Source organism: Rhipicephalus microplus, chromosome 2 (assembly GCF_043290135.1).
Source record: "Rhipicephalus microplus isolate Deutch F79 chromosome 2, USDA_Rmic, whole genome shotgun sequence".
Taxonomy (NCBI): Eukaryota; Metazoa; Arthropoda; class Arachnida; order Ixodida; family Ixodidae; genus Rhipicephalus; species Rhipicephalus microplus.
Window position 1 is genome coordinate 20,365,771 of NC_134701.1, and position 17,376 is coordinate 20,383,146.

Consider the following 17,376-nt stretch of genomic DNA (forward strand, 5'->3'; position numbering starts at 1 on the left):
ATTGCTACGGCAAGGCCTTGAGCTGTTCTTGCTTATGCTTCGGAATGCCCGAATGGACGGCGAAAACGGAGTGAGGAGCTTCTGAAGCGTGGGAACTTGGGCAAGTTGGTAGGACATAACTGAATGTGGGAACAGCGCAACCTAGAAGTAGTTACTTCGTAACTAAGGAAGCGAAAAAAATGGCAGCATATCCACGGAGTGAATGATTGATAGTGGGGCGAAGCATCCGTCCGTTCATTCGTTCTTGCTTCCGTCCATCCATGCGCGCGTCTGCTTGGCCACCCATGCGTCCATCTGCCCGTCCGTGCGTGCGTCTGCTCGTGCGTCCACACGTTCATCTGTGCATCCGTCCCTGCTTTCGTCCATGCATCCGCTCCTGCGTCCGTCCATGCGTCCATCCGTCTGTGCAGCCATCCGTGCGTCCGTCCATGCGTCTGTCTGTGTGTCCGTTCGTCCATATATTCAACACTCCAAGTACCAAAATCTCGCATCTTTTCATCTTATATTCCGCATATGCGCCGCCATCTAGCGGACATTCCAAAGACTAAACGAGTGGTGGCACACGCGCACTTTCTTACGGCTTGCGCTTCGTGGCTGCTTCTTACCTTTAACCACCTCGAGTTCATCGTATATACTAGTTCACTTTTTTCCTGGCACTGCGGCCGAACGCTCGCAAAACCTTTCTAAAACCTAGAAAGGTACGCCCAGCGAGTATAACGTAGCAACCCTTTCTTGTCTTCTGTGCGTTGTTGAACAATAAAAATTTCGCAGCTTGCGCGTCAACCAAAAGCCGAATTCTCCTGTCTGTCATTGCTCTTAGCAGCCATTGGCATGTACATTGTGCACTATCTTTTATTGATCAACAACACACAGATGAAATCTCTCACCAGCACCGCCTTGGAGGTCAAAATGTGATACTTGTTACACACTACTACTACGGCCACGGGACACGAAGTTGTGCCGCTTGAAAGAGCTTCGCCCCTAAAAACAAAAACAACATTCTGCAGAATCGACAAGGATGAAAGCATTGGTGACTTCCATAATTTTGTTCATGAAGGCGACCATTGTACCTTTGTTTACGTGCTTGTACTCGCTAGTGAAATTCGTGAGCATCACTTTTGCGTTCTTTCCCCTCAGCTCAGCTATTCCTCTGGCGATAGAAAATTCTCGGTTAACCAACAGGTGTTGGTCGCTTTCAACGGTACCTTGCATGTCTGTTGATTCTTGAGTGCCGACGGAAATGCTGACGCAGAAGCGAGGAGAAATGGTGACTTCTTCCAGCACACTCAGGGCGCTGTTTCCTGATGGCGTGCGTGGCGGTAGCACCTTTTCTGGGGATAGTGTTATCGACGTTCTTCTCAGGTCGATGACCACACCATGAAGGCTCAAGAAGTCTATATTAAGAATGACATCTCTCTAGCACTGCTGTAGTACGAAGAAGCTTGCACGATAAGCGCGGCTGTTAATGTTCGTTGTTGGTGCGCAGATTTCTGCTGGTGTTACTAGGTGACCTCCGACTGTATGAATTTCAGGGCCTGCTCAAGCGGTCCTAACTTTCTTCAACCTCGCGGCGAAAGTCCCAACGATGACGGAATAGTAGGCTCCAGTGTCGTCGAGAGCTGTGATGCTGTGGCCGTCTATGTAAATATCGAGTCGAAGTCGCTGGTTCGTCACCTGGTGTTAGGGTTGGGTCGCGGCGTCGGATCACGGCTACAGTCTGTACCACTGTTTCGGCATTGCGTCATTAGGTCTTCTGGCCGCGAATTTTCGACGTCGGGACTACGTTGAGGTTGCGGCGGGTTCTTTAAGTGGCACCATGTGGTCCTCATTGTCAGCGGAGGATCTTCGGTTGTTCGTCGTACCGCAAGCACACGTCAATTGGTTGCTGTCCTTAGTTTTCCGAGCACGGGCTAGGCGACCGGCCCCGGGTCGGGGCAGTACGTGGCCGGCGGTGAGGCAAAATGTAAGGGCCAGGTGGAGGTGAACGCGAAGACGCTCGGGGTGTTCACTGTTTTGCAGTGAAGTAGTCAGCGGTGCCGCGTGGTCTTTCACCCCGCTGTGGACGCGGCGCGTTGAAGGCGAAACCACGCAGTCCCACTTGGCGGTACAGGCAGTGGTGGTAGATGTGGCCAGCTTCTCCACATTGGTATCAGAGAGGCCAGTGGTCGGGAGCACGCCACATGTACTTACAAGTATCTAGGAGCTCATCTGACATCATCACTATCATGGGTGAAACACATTGAAACCATTCGTTCTGAAGCTTCCCACACATTAGGCTAATTACGACGTAACCTGCGATCTGCATATCCTGACATAAAGAAACTCGCATACCTGACATACGTGCGACCAAAACTCGAGTATGCGTCATCCATCTGGCATCCTTCACAAGCTTATCTCACCGATAATTTGGAAGCCGTTCAAAATCGCGCAGCTCTTTTCATTACGTCACAATATTCAAGGCATATCAGCGTAACCGCAATAAAACAAACGTTCTCACTCGCATCGCTCGCTTCACGCCGCATAACCTCTCATATCTGCCTCCTTCACACATTCTTTTACTTTAGCAGGTCGGGACACCCTTTTCTAAAGTGCCCATTAAGAATGCCCTCTCGCCTGTCCCATACGCACCCTCTGATGACCATAAAATGCCGGATGACGGCGATGAGCAGCTCATTTTCCCCCCATGCCGTAACACTCTGGAATGCACTGCCAGATAACATTGTTTCTTGCAGGGACCGCTCAACATTTCGCGAAAAACTAACTCTTTTCCAAAATCCAAATACGATGTCTTAACAGTACATTAACTCTTCCGTTTATAGTTGTTTTACTGTACTCCCAGAATTTATTTATCGCCTATTCTATTTTTAAGTTTTGTTATGCGTGTTAGTTCCGCTTGTGTTCTTTATTTGCTCATTCATTGCAATCAGTGTGTACCCTCATATTGTTACATTGCTTTGGAACTTACAACCTGGATGTACGAACCCCCCTTATGTAATGCCTTCGGGCCCTTAAGGTTGAATAAATGAAATGAAATGAAATGAAATGAAATGACGGTTTTCCTCGAAAAACTGAGCTTGCCGGCGAGTGGTTGGTATGGCTGTCGGCGGCGTTGGCTGTCGGCGGAATAGCAGTGGGGCAGCGTGCTCTTGTGGGCGTGGAGGGGCGTTGCGGCGCACTGCAGCGGCGTAACTCATAGCTTCCGGCTGACGCAGCGGCGCTTCGGAATCTAGAAACGATAGCAGGAATCTTTCGCAGAAATGTCAGCGATTGAATCCACTTGAGGCTGCACCGATGGTAACAGCTTGCACAGCTCCTCCCTCAAGATTGCTCGGACAGTATTGCGGAGCCGTTGGAGCAGATTGTTTTAACTTCTGCGTACTCTGATATGAGAGGCGATTGAACGGACGAGTGCACATCTCCAGCGTCTTCTCAACTGTAGTCACTTTGTAGAGGAATTCGGGAATGGTCTTCGGTGGGTTTTTTCTCATTCCTACGAAGAGCTCCTGTTTGACCCCTCGCATGAGGAAACGAGCTTTCTTTTCCTTGGTTATGTCCGGGTCAGTGTGACGGAACAGGCGGGTTATACTTCTGTGAAAATGGTTACATTTTCATTTGGTAGCTGCACCCGAGTCTCCAGCGAAGCGGCCTTCTCTTTCCGATTGACGCTCGCGAACGTTTGCAGGAATGCGCCGCAGAAGACATCCCATGTTTGGAGCACTGACTCCCGATTTTTGAGCCATGTCCTTGCGGTGTCTTCAAGGTGGAAATACACAGGACGAAGCTTTCCTTCCGTGTTCCAGTGCTTGAGGGCGGTCACGTGGTCGTATGTCTCTAGCCAGGTCTCCGAGTCTTCCAACGATGACCCACGGAAAATTGGTGGCTCTCTTGCCTTCCGCATGATGATCGCGGGCTGTGATGCAGCGGTTATCATTGTTGGAGCAGTCGAGGTCATGGCATTGGTCTTCCGTGCCTCGTCTTGTAGAGGCCCGTAATCCGGTGGTAGACCTTACTTCCGGCGGCTTGTTCGCTGCTCCTGGTTGGCGTCGGTGTCTTCTCCGCGACGTGGGCTGGGTTTACGGCTTGACGGCGGCGTCCGGTACATGAACGAACCTGCACCTCCACCAGATGTCACGGAGTCGTGACGTGGACGAAGGAAGTAGATTTGTAATTACAACATAAACTGTTTATTTGGCCGAACTTGTGGCCCGTAAACTGAAGGTCAGATTACAGCGATACCCACTAACACTGAGCGCGGAGAGCAAAGCGTCGGCTGACAGGTGGTGAAATGCGTTGGAATTTATACACTTGACATCGAATAGTATAGCATTATCGCTAGCGTTGACGTAGGTTCCAAATAATCTGTAATGCTCACGAAGTGGGCATAGTCTTAAAAAATGATCTACTGCATATTTTATGTTTGTATTTACTCTTTTTTTCTTAGTAAAACTCATTTGATTTCATTTGACTGCAGTTCTGAAGGTTCTTGAACACTCTAGGCGCAGTTTGCGCTGAAAATTACTGACAGTGAAATAGGGCGATAACGAACTGGAGGAGAGAATGTGGAAATATAATATTTTATATGTAAGCAGATGCCAAAAGCATTCATTTTCTGACGTTCTATGAAGCACACTTGCCTCGAAAGAGGACAGTGATGAAACAGGTGTCATTTCACGGTCACCTTTAAAACTAGGGCTGCCCTTGTTTTGTTTGGACAGCTTACTGTGCTTCGTTTACAGTCGTCGCCTAGTAACGCGAGGAGCGGATACCACGTGCCGTGAAATTGGCGCCGAGCAGGTGACGTTGCATATGTACGTACCAATTGCGGAGAGATGTGACGGTGTACGTCCATATCACCCACGCCGAACAGGCAGTCACCACGTTTGTCCAAGAGGGTGCAGTAGGAGGCTGTCCGGGCTCCCTCCACACGCACCACGCCTGCACTGTCCTGCAGGAAACACGCCAATTTATGCCGTCACGCTGCAGTGGCATCAGTACACTAGTTCAGTGGTTCTCGGCCATGAAGGAAAATGGGAAGAAAAGAACAACAGGGAGGTTAACCAGTCTATAGGCAGCTGGTTTGCTACCCTGCGCATAGGAGGGGGATGGGGGAGATGAAAGATGAATAGGAAAGAGGGAAGAGAGATAAACCAAGCACATTAAGCAGCACACGCGCACACACTCAAAGTCCAGTCTTGTCATTCGTGGTGTGTGACATTGCTGTTACGGCCGCTTGTTCAAGTCCGTGTCGCGTAGGAATTTCAACAGTGCTTTTGTCGCCTTCAGTTGCAATGTCTTCTCTCGTCCACAGACATTTGTCCATAGACATTTGGCCACAGACAAATGTCCACAGACATTTGGCTGTTGTCGATGCGCACAAGATTGGACCCCAATGACTGTTTCTGGATGTCATACAACGGACAGTCGCACAGGATGTGGTGTAGTGTCTCTTCGCAACGACAAGCATCGCAGAGAGCGTTGTAGGCTATTCCTATGATAAATATATAAGATTTTGTTAATGCCACCCCTAGCCATGAACGTTTCGGGGACCCTTTGCGCACCGGTGAAAGTGATGATGGAATAGGGGGAACAACACGACGTTCAGCGAGGGATAGGCACCTTCGTCTGTAAACATACAGTGCAATTAAATCTTGACAGCTTAAAAGGAAACTGAATGAGTTGTTTTAGAGTGATAAACTACAGTCTGAGGGCCGTAATGCCATAGGTTTCATTCTCAATGGTTCACCTTTGGCGGAGAAAATCAAGGTTTAAGTTTAATTTTTAAATGCCTGCGCATGATGTTATACGTTCCACAGTGTAATTTTCGTATTTCCGTGGCATTGGCTCGATGAAATTTTCTGAAACCTCGTTTTCTAGGTCTCCGGCACGCACAGATTACGTTTCATTTCATTTTTTTAATAGAAGCTACGTAGGTTCCTTTAGACGCCTTCAAATTTCTATGATGTCACAATGTTCGTTGTGGACATCTCAAGGTGGCATCTTCACCCACATTTTATTTTCGCACGTTTTCTCGCTTGCCAAGTGCCTTGCCGTAGTAAATGTGGTGTTTTTGGGCTCATGAAATAATACTTTACTAGTACGCAAGAGAGCGTTTTGCTTTTTAGAGCCCCTTTATTATGCTGTGTGGTGTCTTGCCTTATCAGACTGTTTTCGGGTATGTTTGCAGTTAAAGTATACAACTAGAAAAGGTATGCTTACGTGCACACCCTTTGTAGAAAAAGGCAACAAAAGCGTTAGAAACATCTCATCAAAAAGGGAAAGTTTAGGTAAGCTCCGTCACAGTATACATGGTCATGTAGTGAAGCATACCAAAAATTTCAAGGGAATCTTGCACGGGACATAGTGTGCCTCCCAAAAAACTATTTTAAAGTGATAAAATTAACGAGCTCGTTTCGCAGTGGTTCCGGTGTCGGTGCAGGCATCGTGGGCTGTGAGTGAAAAGTCATCATCTTATGCGTGACCTAAAAATCAAGAATGATGTAAAAAAAGCAATGAAATCCTTGGCCAGAGTGGGGCTCGAAACCGACTCGTTTGCGTTGCAAGCGGATCAAGCGGATAATTTGCCACATAGGTACGCCTCTGCCTGCCAATTAAGTGAAAATAACTTACTCTGCCTAAAAATGCAGTGAAAGCAACACCTGCTTTACAAGCACAGGCGTCCTGTATACAAGCTTCACAATACAACATGAAATATAGGAGTAATATGTTGTGTTATAAGCGCCCATTGCTATCTGCTGTCAGAACATTTGATTATCAAGACGAATTTGGTGTTTAAAGCCAGTAAACGCCTACAAACGGCATACACGCTACTGCGCATGTTCCCTTAAGGCTGTGTAGTGGGTGTAGCACGAGTTTTAGAAGGTTTCATGCACTAAATGCTTGATGTACGCACTAGGGACAGAATATGGCTGTCGCTTTCAACCCATAAAGGCGAAGCTTTAGGGTCCCCTAATAACTTTTTTCTTCTTCGAGGATGGGTCTCGTGAACCCCTAAATTGGGTTTGTAGACACCTAGGGTCCACGGCCTAGCTATTTATTAACCACTTCAGTAGTCAGCACAGTTGCTCGGCTGCTGACTCTACCAGCGTGGTTTAAGCACCAGCTGTGGTGGTCGCATCTTCGCTGGAAACGACACTGCTAGAAGCTATTATCCTGGGCCATTGAAATTCCCGAAGGCCACTGTTTGCCTCAGTAATATTATAGTACGGCCACGTAAAGCCCCACAATTTAGAATCACTATTTCACAGGCCTCCTCTCCTCATGATCGTTTATGGGTATAATAAAGGCCGGATGAAAGTTTACAACTTCGCACAGAAATATTGCTATTATAATTTTTTGTGAATCATAATTCCACTATACAAGTGCGCAGACATTACAGCACATAGTCAGTAAAAAACAAACAAACAAATGTGGCTGATCACCTTATATAGGAATCGGTACAAAACAGAAGTTAAACGTTTCTTTACAGAGGTAGTTGGACGTTTATTGTGCGTTGTTTCAGGCACAAATCGCAAAGTCAAGTTAAGTACAGCAACCAACTCGAAACTTGCAGCGCACTGCTCAAGCAGAAAGCACGTACAAAACTAGCATACATAGGACAAAGAACGAACGCGGACTAAGAACTGCCACAACTCTGTGAATGTCACAACATAATAAAAGTCATAGCTTTGCCGCAAAGACGAAGGAATGAACTCGATGGCAATGAGTTAGAAGGTCACGCGCAGAATGGCAAGCACATCGAAACGTGCTCCGCGTTTCTCAAGCACAAATGGCGTACGAAGCGTACTCACAAGTACAGATGAAAGCGCATAAGCGTCTGAGTTATTACTCCGCTGTATCTGAAAAGCGCGCGCTTTTCGCAAACGGAGACTGTGCAGCGATTGCAGGGACCTTTGTGCGCCCGGTATCTACAACAGAATCGTTCCGGTTAAGACTTGAGGCCATGCAAGACGTGCGAGTTTGCGGCTGCTCTTGGCACATTCTTACTCTCGAATATGACGCTGACACTCCCGTGCCACGTGATAGCCAAGAGCAGCCAAAAACTTATGAGAAAAATGTCCTCAATCTGTCAAACACAACACTCACACCCGCTCAGCTTCAACTTTTGTCGAGAAGCTTAACCTTTTGTCCATCATCTGGTATATTCAATGAATTTTAACTATACCAAGACCTCGATAACTTTGCGCGTAATCTCCGCCTCCGTGAATTTTTTCATGATCGCAAGGACTGTACGGACGAGAATAGATTGATTGGTGGTGACAAATCATGGTGTCCAGGTGAGCAGAGGGACAAACACCTCGATATGTAAATATCAGCAGTTAAAAAAGATATCATCAGAGCGTATGACAAAAATCGGCCATTTCGAAACAACATATCAAAGTCAGAACGAAGGGCACTCGATGAACTACGAAAAAACACTGGAATTACCATCAAACCAGCTGATAAAGGGGGCTGCATAGTAATTCTAAACACGTCGGACTACTTAAAGGAAGGGAACGACAACTATCAGACACAAAATTCTACAAAGAACTTCCAACGGACCCGACTCCCAAATTCGAAAGGGAGATAAAAGTAACCCTAAGCAATCTCCACCGGGACGCGAAAATTACCGGCAAAATGTTAAAAGCAATGTTACCGGCCCATTCTGTTCCTGGTCGATTCTATTTGCTCCCCAAAATACACAAGGCAGGCAATCCGGGACGTCCGATAGTATCCAGTAGCAGCACATCAAAAGAAAATATATCAGAACTCATCAATTTCTTAATAAAAAAACATCCCCCTAAATTTTCTCTATTACCTAAAGGACACAAACCGCTGCATCTGCGAAATTTCAAGTGTCGACATCCCAGGCGGCAGTTTTCTGGTGACCATGGACGTCTGGTCACTGTACACCAACATACCCCACCATGACGGAATAGCGGCTTTGGTTTCTGATTATGTAAAATCTGAGTCATCAACTAGTGTAAGTGGCGAGGTACTGTTTACACTTCTTGAACTTGTACTAAATTATAACCACTTTGAGTTCAATGGCAAGCATTTCCTTCAGGTCAGTGGCACTGCAATGGGCACGAAAATGGCCCCAAACTTCGCGAGCACCTTTATGGCTTCACATGAAATCCCATTCATTGAGGATCACACCTTGAAACCTTTCTACTACAGAAGATACATAGACGATATTTTTATGATATGGAACCATGATGGGGGAAGTCTTTTCCGCTTCATAGAGGATTTTAACAAGTGCCACCCGTCAATTAAATTCACGCACAAAATTTCCAAACTAGCATTAACTTTTTGGACGTCACTGTCACGGTTAAAAATGACCGCTTGTCAAGAAACCTTTACAAAAAGCTTACAGACCGTCAAATGTACCTACATTTCAACAGCAGCCACCCAAAGCATTGCAAAACGGGTATGCAAATTCTCAGGCATACCGGTACCGAAGAATATGCACCGATATGCGGGAATTTGACAGAAACACGGAACACCTAAAGCATTCCTTATTGAAACAAAATTATCTGGAAGACAATATTGACGATGCCATACTACGTGCTCGCAACGTGAACAGGAAGAATATAATTAGGGACCAAACAGAATATCTAAAACGACTTCCCAAACGAACCTTGTACTAACTTACTCCTCATCAGCGCCACGAATCAACAACATACTTTTCCGCCATTTCAACATAATCAGGCAAAGCAAACGACTAACTTCTAAATTCGTGAAGCCACCTCACATGGTGTACCGCAGGGATAAAAGTCTGAGGAAATTCTTGTCAGAGCAAAAACAAACACCCCCAAAATTCAATCAGGGTGCCATCCCTGCGGAAAAGCTCGATGCAAGGTATGCCCACAGATGGTCACAACACGTGAATCCAAAGCGAACTTCTCGAATTTCCGATTCTGCATAACTTAAAGCCTTAATTGTGACTCCAGTAACGTAATATACATGCTACATTGCAACATCCGCGGACAAGAATATATCGGCCAAACAGACACGCCAATTCGGCTGCGGTTCAATAATCACCGGTACCACGCCACTTCACTGCCGAAGCTACCTTTATTTAGACATCTGCGCCTGCCAAACCACTGTTTTGAAAATATCAGCGCAACTCTTTTGCAGTCCGGTTTCTCAAACAGGCGCGAGCATGAATAGCGTGAGGCATATTTTATTTTCAAATTTCTAACATTAGTAGCCGGCCTCAACGAGGACCCCGGAAAACTCTCCTGCCTCCGAGAAGTAAGCCAGGATTGGTGACAAAGATTGATAGCTGGAGACCATGCTTGTTTTTTCTGACACACTCGTATGTGTACACTCTCCTTTCTTGCTTTTTCTTTTTGTTCTTTTTTTCCATCTTTTTCTTTTTTCACATGCACATACAAAGTGTTTGTGTTCGCCTACCACTTGATGACCATTGAAGGGAAACGGACGAAGATTAAAGGTAAAGAGCCGACCAACCCATTAAGGGGAAACCCTTTCTTTAAGCACGCAGGCTCGGATCCTGCCCAAGGCAAGTTTTCTTTTCACCCACTTTTCCTTCTTCTCATTTACATTACAATTGGCCTAATAACTTCCCCTATACCTTCCTTGGCATTATTGTCTGTTAGATCTCAATATTATTGTGTAAAACACGAAAAACGAACCCTTAAGTATACACTTGTTTCCCTTATATATATATATATATATATATATATATATATATATATATATTTGTGAGACCCGTTAGGCAGCAGTTCGCGTCTGTAAAAAAGTGAGGTTACGTTAAACAGAATATGGGTGTGATTAGCATAGGGATAAGGTAGTTTCTGTTATAAATATTCCTTATTTTCTTTTAAAATTTCACTGTACAATTGAGTTCATATAATTACTAACATATGTAACATTTCTTTTTTTTATATTGCCACTTGGTTTTCTGTGCCAGGGAACGAAGAAGACGAAGACGAGCAACCCGTGCCAGCGGAGACGTCCTTCTTTGTGTCTGAGATCTTGACACTCGCGTCTCCTTCTACGTTTCTTCGAGCTCCTAGAGCATGAAAACTGGTGGAGGTGCGGGGTACCCAATGCACCGAAGCCCTCCCAGTACAAGAAGCTCCAGCCCCATACCAGTGGTTACGCCTGTTCATTGTGCTAACCAAAGGATCCGGGGAATGGACTCTAAGTTCACACATCTCTCAGAGAGGATGAAAGCCCCAACTATCGCAGGCAGCACCGTCCCAGGCGGCTCCGGCCCAGCCGGTATGGAAGGCGCAAAGCAATGCACTATACGCTGTTCAAACCACGAACGCCGAATCCCTTTCATGGTGCTCCCCATGAGGATGTTGAGGATTGGCTAGTCCACTACGACTTCGTTGACGCTCATAACATGTGGGACGACACAGACAAGTTCCGACATGTCTGCTTCAGTTTGAATGAGGGGGTGCGTGTTTGGTACGAAAACCGGGCAGGTGTGTTCACGTCAAGGGTGGACTTCAAACGCCGCCTTCTCGAAACGTATGCAAGTCCGGATCGCCGAAAGCGAGCTGAACGTGAGCTCCAGTGCCGTAAGCAAATGCCAAACGAAGGCGTAGCAATGTATGTTGAGGACATGGCGCGTTTTTTTTCGACGAGCCCACCCTCACGTGTCGGAAGAGAAGAAGGTGCGATACCTCCTGCGTGGAGTAAAGGAGCCTTTGTTCGGTGGTCTTGTACGCAGCCCCCAAGGACTACGTCAGAGTTTCTTGCTGAAGCCGTCCTCATTGAAAGCACGCTTCGGCAACGGACCCAGACGAACGAGCGACAAGTGAGCTTTGCCTCTGCTACGGACTACATGGGTGGTCTTGGGGGCCATGTCAACGTCTTGCGAGAGCTCATACGCTCTGTAATCCGCGAAGAACTGCAGAAGTTATCAGTACCATCAGCGCCCATTGTCAGTTCTTTGTCCGGCATCGTCCAAGATGAAGTTCAGCAGGCACTACGAGAGCCGTCCTGTCAGACAGATCCGCGGCCCCTAAATGACTTCTCTCGCATGTCGTATGCGCAAACTCCAGCACCACCTTTGGCTCCACTTCCCATCGTGGCCCCTGCCATGCTTGCGGCAGACCAAACTCTGCGCCAACCTGCACCACATTTCATTCCGCCTCATACCATGGCCCCAGCCATGCTTCAGGTGCTCCAAGTGGGCCCGTACCTCAGCGACCGCCGGCCGATTCCGCGAAAATTAGACATGTGGCGGGCCCCCGATCGACGTCCTCTTTGCTATCACTGTGGCGAACCGAGGCACAAGTACCGACACTTTCTTGTCGAGAACTGGGACTTCGTGGTTTTTTGGCCAACTTCCCACCTCCTAGGTTCGGCCAGTGGCCTCCGGAAATTGCAGACTACGTTGCTCAGCAGTGCGGATTGACATCTCGGCACTACTCACGTTCTCCATCACCTCGGCGGTTCTCGCCCAATCATCGCACCTATTCGGGTGTGGTGCAGGGCGGGTCACCTAGCCCGCGTTGTGAAAACCAGCCACAGCACCCTTCAGGGGCAAGACCACTCAGACTGGCCCTGCTCAAGTCCCCCTATCGACGCGGAGTGAAGGTACCGACGATACCGACAATGAAATCACCGGCTGATTGCAGAAGAGTTTCCTTAGATATTCCTGTTCTGCTAGATGGGCGCGAAGTCAGCGCTTTAGTGGACACTAGTGTGGACTATTCCATATTTGCGAAAAAACTGGCCGCCCTTCTGAAGAAAGTAACGACGCCTTGGAACCAAACGCCCATTCGTACAGCTGACGGGCATATTATCGTCACCCCACTTCGTATGCGCACGGCAAGATTGCAAGTCCATGGTTGTACATTTGTTGCCAGCTTGAGCGTACTCCGGCAGTGTTCTCCAGACCTGATCATTGGCATAGATTTTTCAGGGAGCACGGTGCTATAATTGACATTTGACGACGCCTAGTCAATTTCGCGACCACAAACGCCACAACAGCTTACGCGGACCCAGCCACTCCCGGGTGTCTCTTCGCGTCGTCGACGACGCTGTCATGTTACCACCCCGTGCAACTGTTGTGGTCCTGGTGGCGTGCGACGGAATGATGCAAGGTGAAGCAGTCGGGGAAAGCAATCTCTCGCTTCTGGTGGCTCAGGATGTCTGTGTAGCGAGAAGCCTTGTTGACCTTCGTGATAATCACTGCGACGTTTTCATCACAAACTTCAGCTACGAGCACCGGCACCTTTTTTCTGAAACTGTCATCACCTACGCCGACCCAGTCGCCAATGTCACCGAGTGTTTTGCTTCTGAGGCCATCGGCACTGCTAAAACGCCTTTCCGCAGCGTCGGCATCAATCCAACGCTTTCTGAAGCGAACAAGCAGCGTTTGAGCGAGCTGTTGCTGGAGTTCCACACATGCTTTGCACGTTCTTCGAAGATACGTCCAACACCGATAACGAAATACCCTATTATCACCTACGACGACGCGCATCCCATTCAGCAGCCTTATCTTGTCGCCAACGCAACGGCACTCGATTCAAACGCAGGTTAAGGAAATGCTTCAGGATGGCGTGATACAGCATTCAAGCAGCTCTTGGTTATCACCAGTCATTCTTGCGAAAAAGAAAGATGGCATGCTTCTCTTGTGTCGACTGCAGATAGTTCAACAATGTCACAAAGAAAGACGTGTACCCATTGCCCAGAGTTGATGATTCTCTGGACAGGCTGCAGCGCGAAGTATTTTTCGTCCGTCGACTTGAAGAGTGGTTATTGGCAAATAGAGGTCGATGAAAGTGACCGGAAAAAGACCACTTTTGTAACGCCAGATGGCCTTTATGAATTCAAAGGGCTCTCTTTCGGCCTCTGTTCCACTCCAGCCATATTCCAGTGAATTATGGACACCGTCCTAGCAGACCTCAAGTGGAAAATCTGTTTCGTCTACCTCGATGATGTCGTTGTGTTTTCAGAAACGTTTGACGAGCATCTTCGTCATCTTCGCATTGTGGTCGAAGCCATTAGATCGGCCGATCTCACACTCAAGCCTAAGAAATGTCATTTCGGCTACGAAGGATTGATGTTTCTTGGTCACGTCGTGAGCGCCGTTGATGTTCGGCCTGATCCTGACAAAACTGCTGCCGTCGCTGCTTTTCCAGCTCCGACTGGAAACAAAAGTCTGACAACTTCTGGGTCTGTGCGCGTATTACCGGCGCTTTATTGAAAACTTTTTCCATCATTGTGGAGCCAAAATACGCCTCACAAGTGGTGACACACCATTTGTCTGGATTGACAAACAGCAGACTGCCTTTTCGGAACTACAGCACCGGCTCTCTTCCCCTCCCGTGCTCGGCCACTCCAATGAGGATGCTGACGCAGAAGTACGCACTGATGCCAGCAATATTGGTCATGGAGCTATGTTGGCACAACGACAAGACGGAATTGAACGGGAAATAGACTACGAAAGTTGCACACTGTTTTATGCAGAAACTAACTATTCTACATCAGAGAAAGAAGGTCTCGCGGTCATTTGGGCAATTACAAAGTTTTGGCCATATCTCTATGAAAGAGCATTTAAAGTGGTGACTGATCATCATGCTTTGTGCTGGTTGACCAATCTACGAGACCCTTCAGGACAATTATCACGATGAAGTCTGCACCTACAGCAATTTGATGTCACCATCGTGTACAAGTCACCCAAAAAGCACGAAGATGGCGACACGCTATCTCGAGCACCTGTTCAATCCGCCAGTACAAGCGCCGAAGATGACGGCGCCTTCATGGAAACTCTCAGCTGGCAGCATCTGGTGTCTCATCAACGAAATGACGCCGATCTAAGAAAGAATATAAATCACTTAGAAGGTGGCACCACGCCCATTCCTCCTCTGATGTCGCGAACGTTGCCATCGTTTTGCCTACGAAATGGCGTCTTATACAAAGGAACACTGGTGCTGGTGACGGATCTTATCTTCTCGTCGTGCCTGAAGCCCTCCGCAATGATGTCTTATTAGCTTGCCCCAACGAGCCCACATCCGGCCATCGGGGCTACTGTAGAACTATGTATTGGATGTGACAACTCTACTACTGGCTTAAAATGTCTGCCTGTGTCAAACGCTATGTTAAGGGATGCCGAGAATGCCAGCGTCGCAAGATACCACCCTTAAAGCCTGCAAGCCATCTACAACCGATCGATCCACCACGTACACCGTTCGATCAAGTGGGAATGGACCTCCTAGGCCCATTTCCTTTGTCCTCCTCCGGCAACAAATGGATTATAGTCGGAACCAATCAGTTGACGCGTTACGCTGAGACAAAGACATTGAAACGAGGGACTGCATCTGAAGTTGGCCGTTTTTTTATGCATCGAATTGTGCTACGGCTTGGCGCCCTGTCATATGTCATCCCTGATCGAGGGACATAATTCACAGCGAAGCTCTAGGATGATATTTTCTGGCTGAGTGACACAACCCATCGAAAAACCACTGCATATCAACCTCAGAGTAATGGTCAGAGTAAACGCTAGCCGCCCACATGAGCTCTATGTACGTGGATGTGCAGCATAAAACGTGGGACCACATCCTGCCGTACATAACCTTTTCGTACTACACCGCAACGCAGGAAACTACGTGCCTCACGCCATTTGGGCTCGTTTATGGTTGAGATGTCAGACCTATGCTAGCCGCCATGATTACGTATGAGTACATCGACAAGCTCGACCAATTAGCCCCCGACATCAATGAATACATTCAGCGCGCTGAGGAAGCACGTCAACTGGCCCGCGTGCACATCAGAACTCAACAGTGCGCAGATGCACAGTGGTACAACATCCACCATCAAAAAGTTAATTATGAACCTGGTGACGAAGTTTGGGTTTGGACACCCATTAGGTGGCGAGGTCTCAGTGAGAAACTCTTGAGGAAGTACTTTGGACCTTACAAAGTACTCAGACGTGTGAGCGACGTGAACTACGAAGTGGTTCCAGACAGAGGCACATCATCATCCCTGCGCAGGTTACCACGCCCAGAGACTGTACCCGTCGTCCTCCCAAAACCATACTTTACGCGGTGATGCGAATTTTCTTCGTGTGCCAGTGAACTCTTCACGTGAACTGTGAATACCGTTTATTTCCGATTGCCGGGCCCAGGACGCATTTTGTCTCGTGCGCTACTTTGTTTATTGTTTGTTTATGTTGCCTATTTCGACCCACTGCTGTGCACACTTTTGTTTGAGCATAAGGTTGAAGCTCTCTTGGGAGGAGGAGCAATGCCACCTGGTGTTCTGTGCCAGTGACCCGTGAGCCAGTTCTGTGCCAGAACCCATGCCAGCGGAGATGTCCTTCTTTGTGCCTGAGATTTTGACAGTCGCGTCTCCTTGTACGTTTCTTCGATCTCCTAGCGCGTGACAATATGCATTCCATACATGCAGTGAAAGTTGAAATAACATCGACTGCTTGTATGGGAATGTAGTAAAAAAATAATGTTCATGCTTTACAAACACACGCGTCCTCTATACAGGCTTCTTTATACAACATGTTATATCACAGTAAAATTACGTGGTATAAGCTTACATTGTCACCGGGCGTCAGAACATGTATATAATAGCGATTTCGTGGTTTGAAGTTAGTCACGCATTTCAAAGGCACAAACGTAACTGCACGTATTCGTTTAAGACCACGTAGTGGGTGCATAGCAAGTTCGAAAAGACTTGCGTTCGTGGTTTCAAGCTACTTTATCCTGCCGCCCGGTTCTTGGCTGATCCCCCTTTGTGGATGTGCGCCAGAGCAACAAAGATCATCATCATCATCATCCTCATCATCATACTGATAACACGGAATGAAGCCACATGTTAAGGTGGCACTGACGAAAGCCGCTTTCTGCTTCATCGATTAATTCATGAATAAAAGTTCCTATACTTCTATCTAATATTAGCGTAATTTCCAATTCTATAAATGGATCGATGTGATATAAATCACAGCTCTTTGTGCTCGGGTCAAACCAGGCAGTTTTGCTCATTCGGAAAGCTGTAGTGATTACAATACAACGCAATTCATTTTTCGAAATTGGTAAAGGAACAGTAACATTTTTACGATGTGCTTGTCGTGCCGCTTCGTTGGCAGCTGTGTTTCCAGGAATGTTGGAATGGCCAGGTATCCACTGGAATTGGTCTAATGTTGCGCCTTGCTTGCTTTAGTGAGCTCTTTCAGTGTTTCGTATGTCATACTATCACTGATTACTGTTGTGTTTGCACTGGAGGGTGATATTATGGCAGCCTGTGAGTCGCTAAAAAGTACATATTTTCTCGCGTCTCCTTCTGAGTTTATAAACTTTATAGCACACAGAATAGCGAAAAGCTCAGCTGTAAAAATGACGTCGTGTGGCAGAATTTAAATGATTCTTGAATAGTAAG

The 17,376-nt window shown here is 47.3% G+C and overlaps 1 protein-coding gene across 6 annotated transcripts in view; it reads right to left on the reverse strand.

Annotated features, from left to right (window-relative positions):
- LOC119169183 (pseudouridine-5'-phosphate glycosidase) overlaps positions 1 to 17,376 on the reverse strand; it is a 2,087,124-nt gene that overhangs the window by 927,881 nt on the left and 1,141,867 nt on the right. For all 6 annotated transcript variants that reach the window (XM_037420298.2, XM_075886270.1, XM_075886274.1 and 3 more), the window contains one exon: positions 4,817 to 4,945. In XM_037420298.2, coding sequence (XP_037276195.2) covers positions 4,817 to 4,945 — 129 coding nt within the window. The remainder of the gene's footprint in view (positions 1 to 4,816; positions 4,946 to 17,376) is intronic.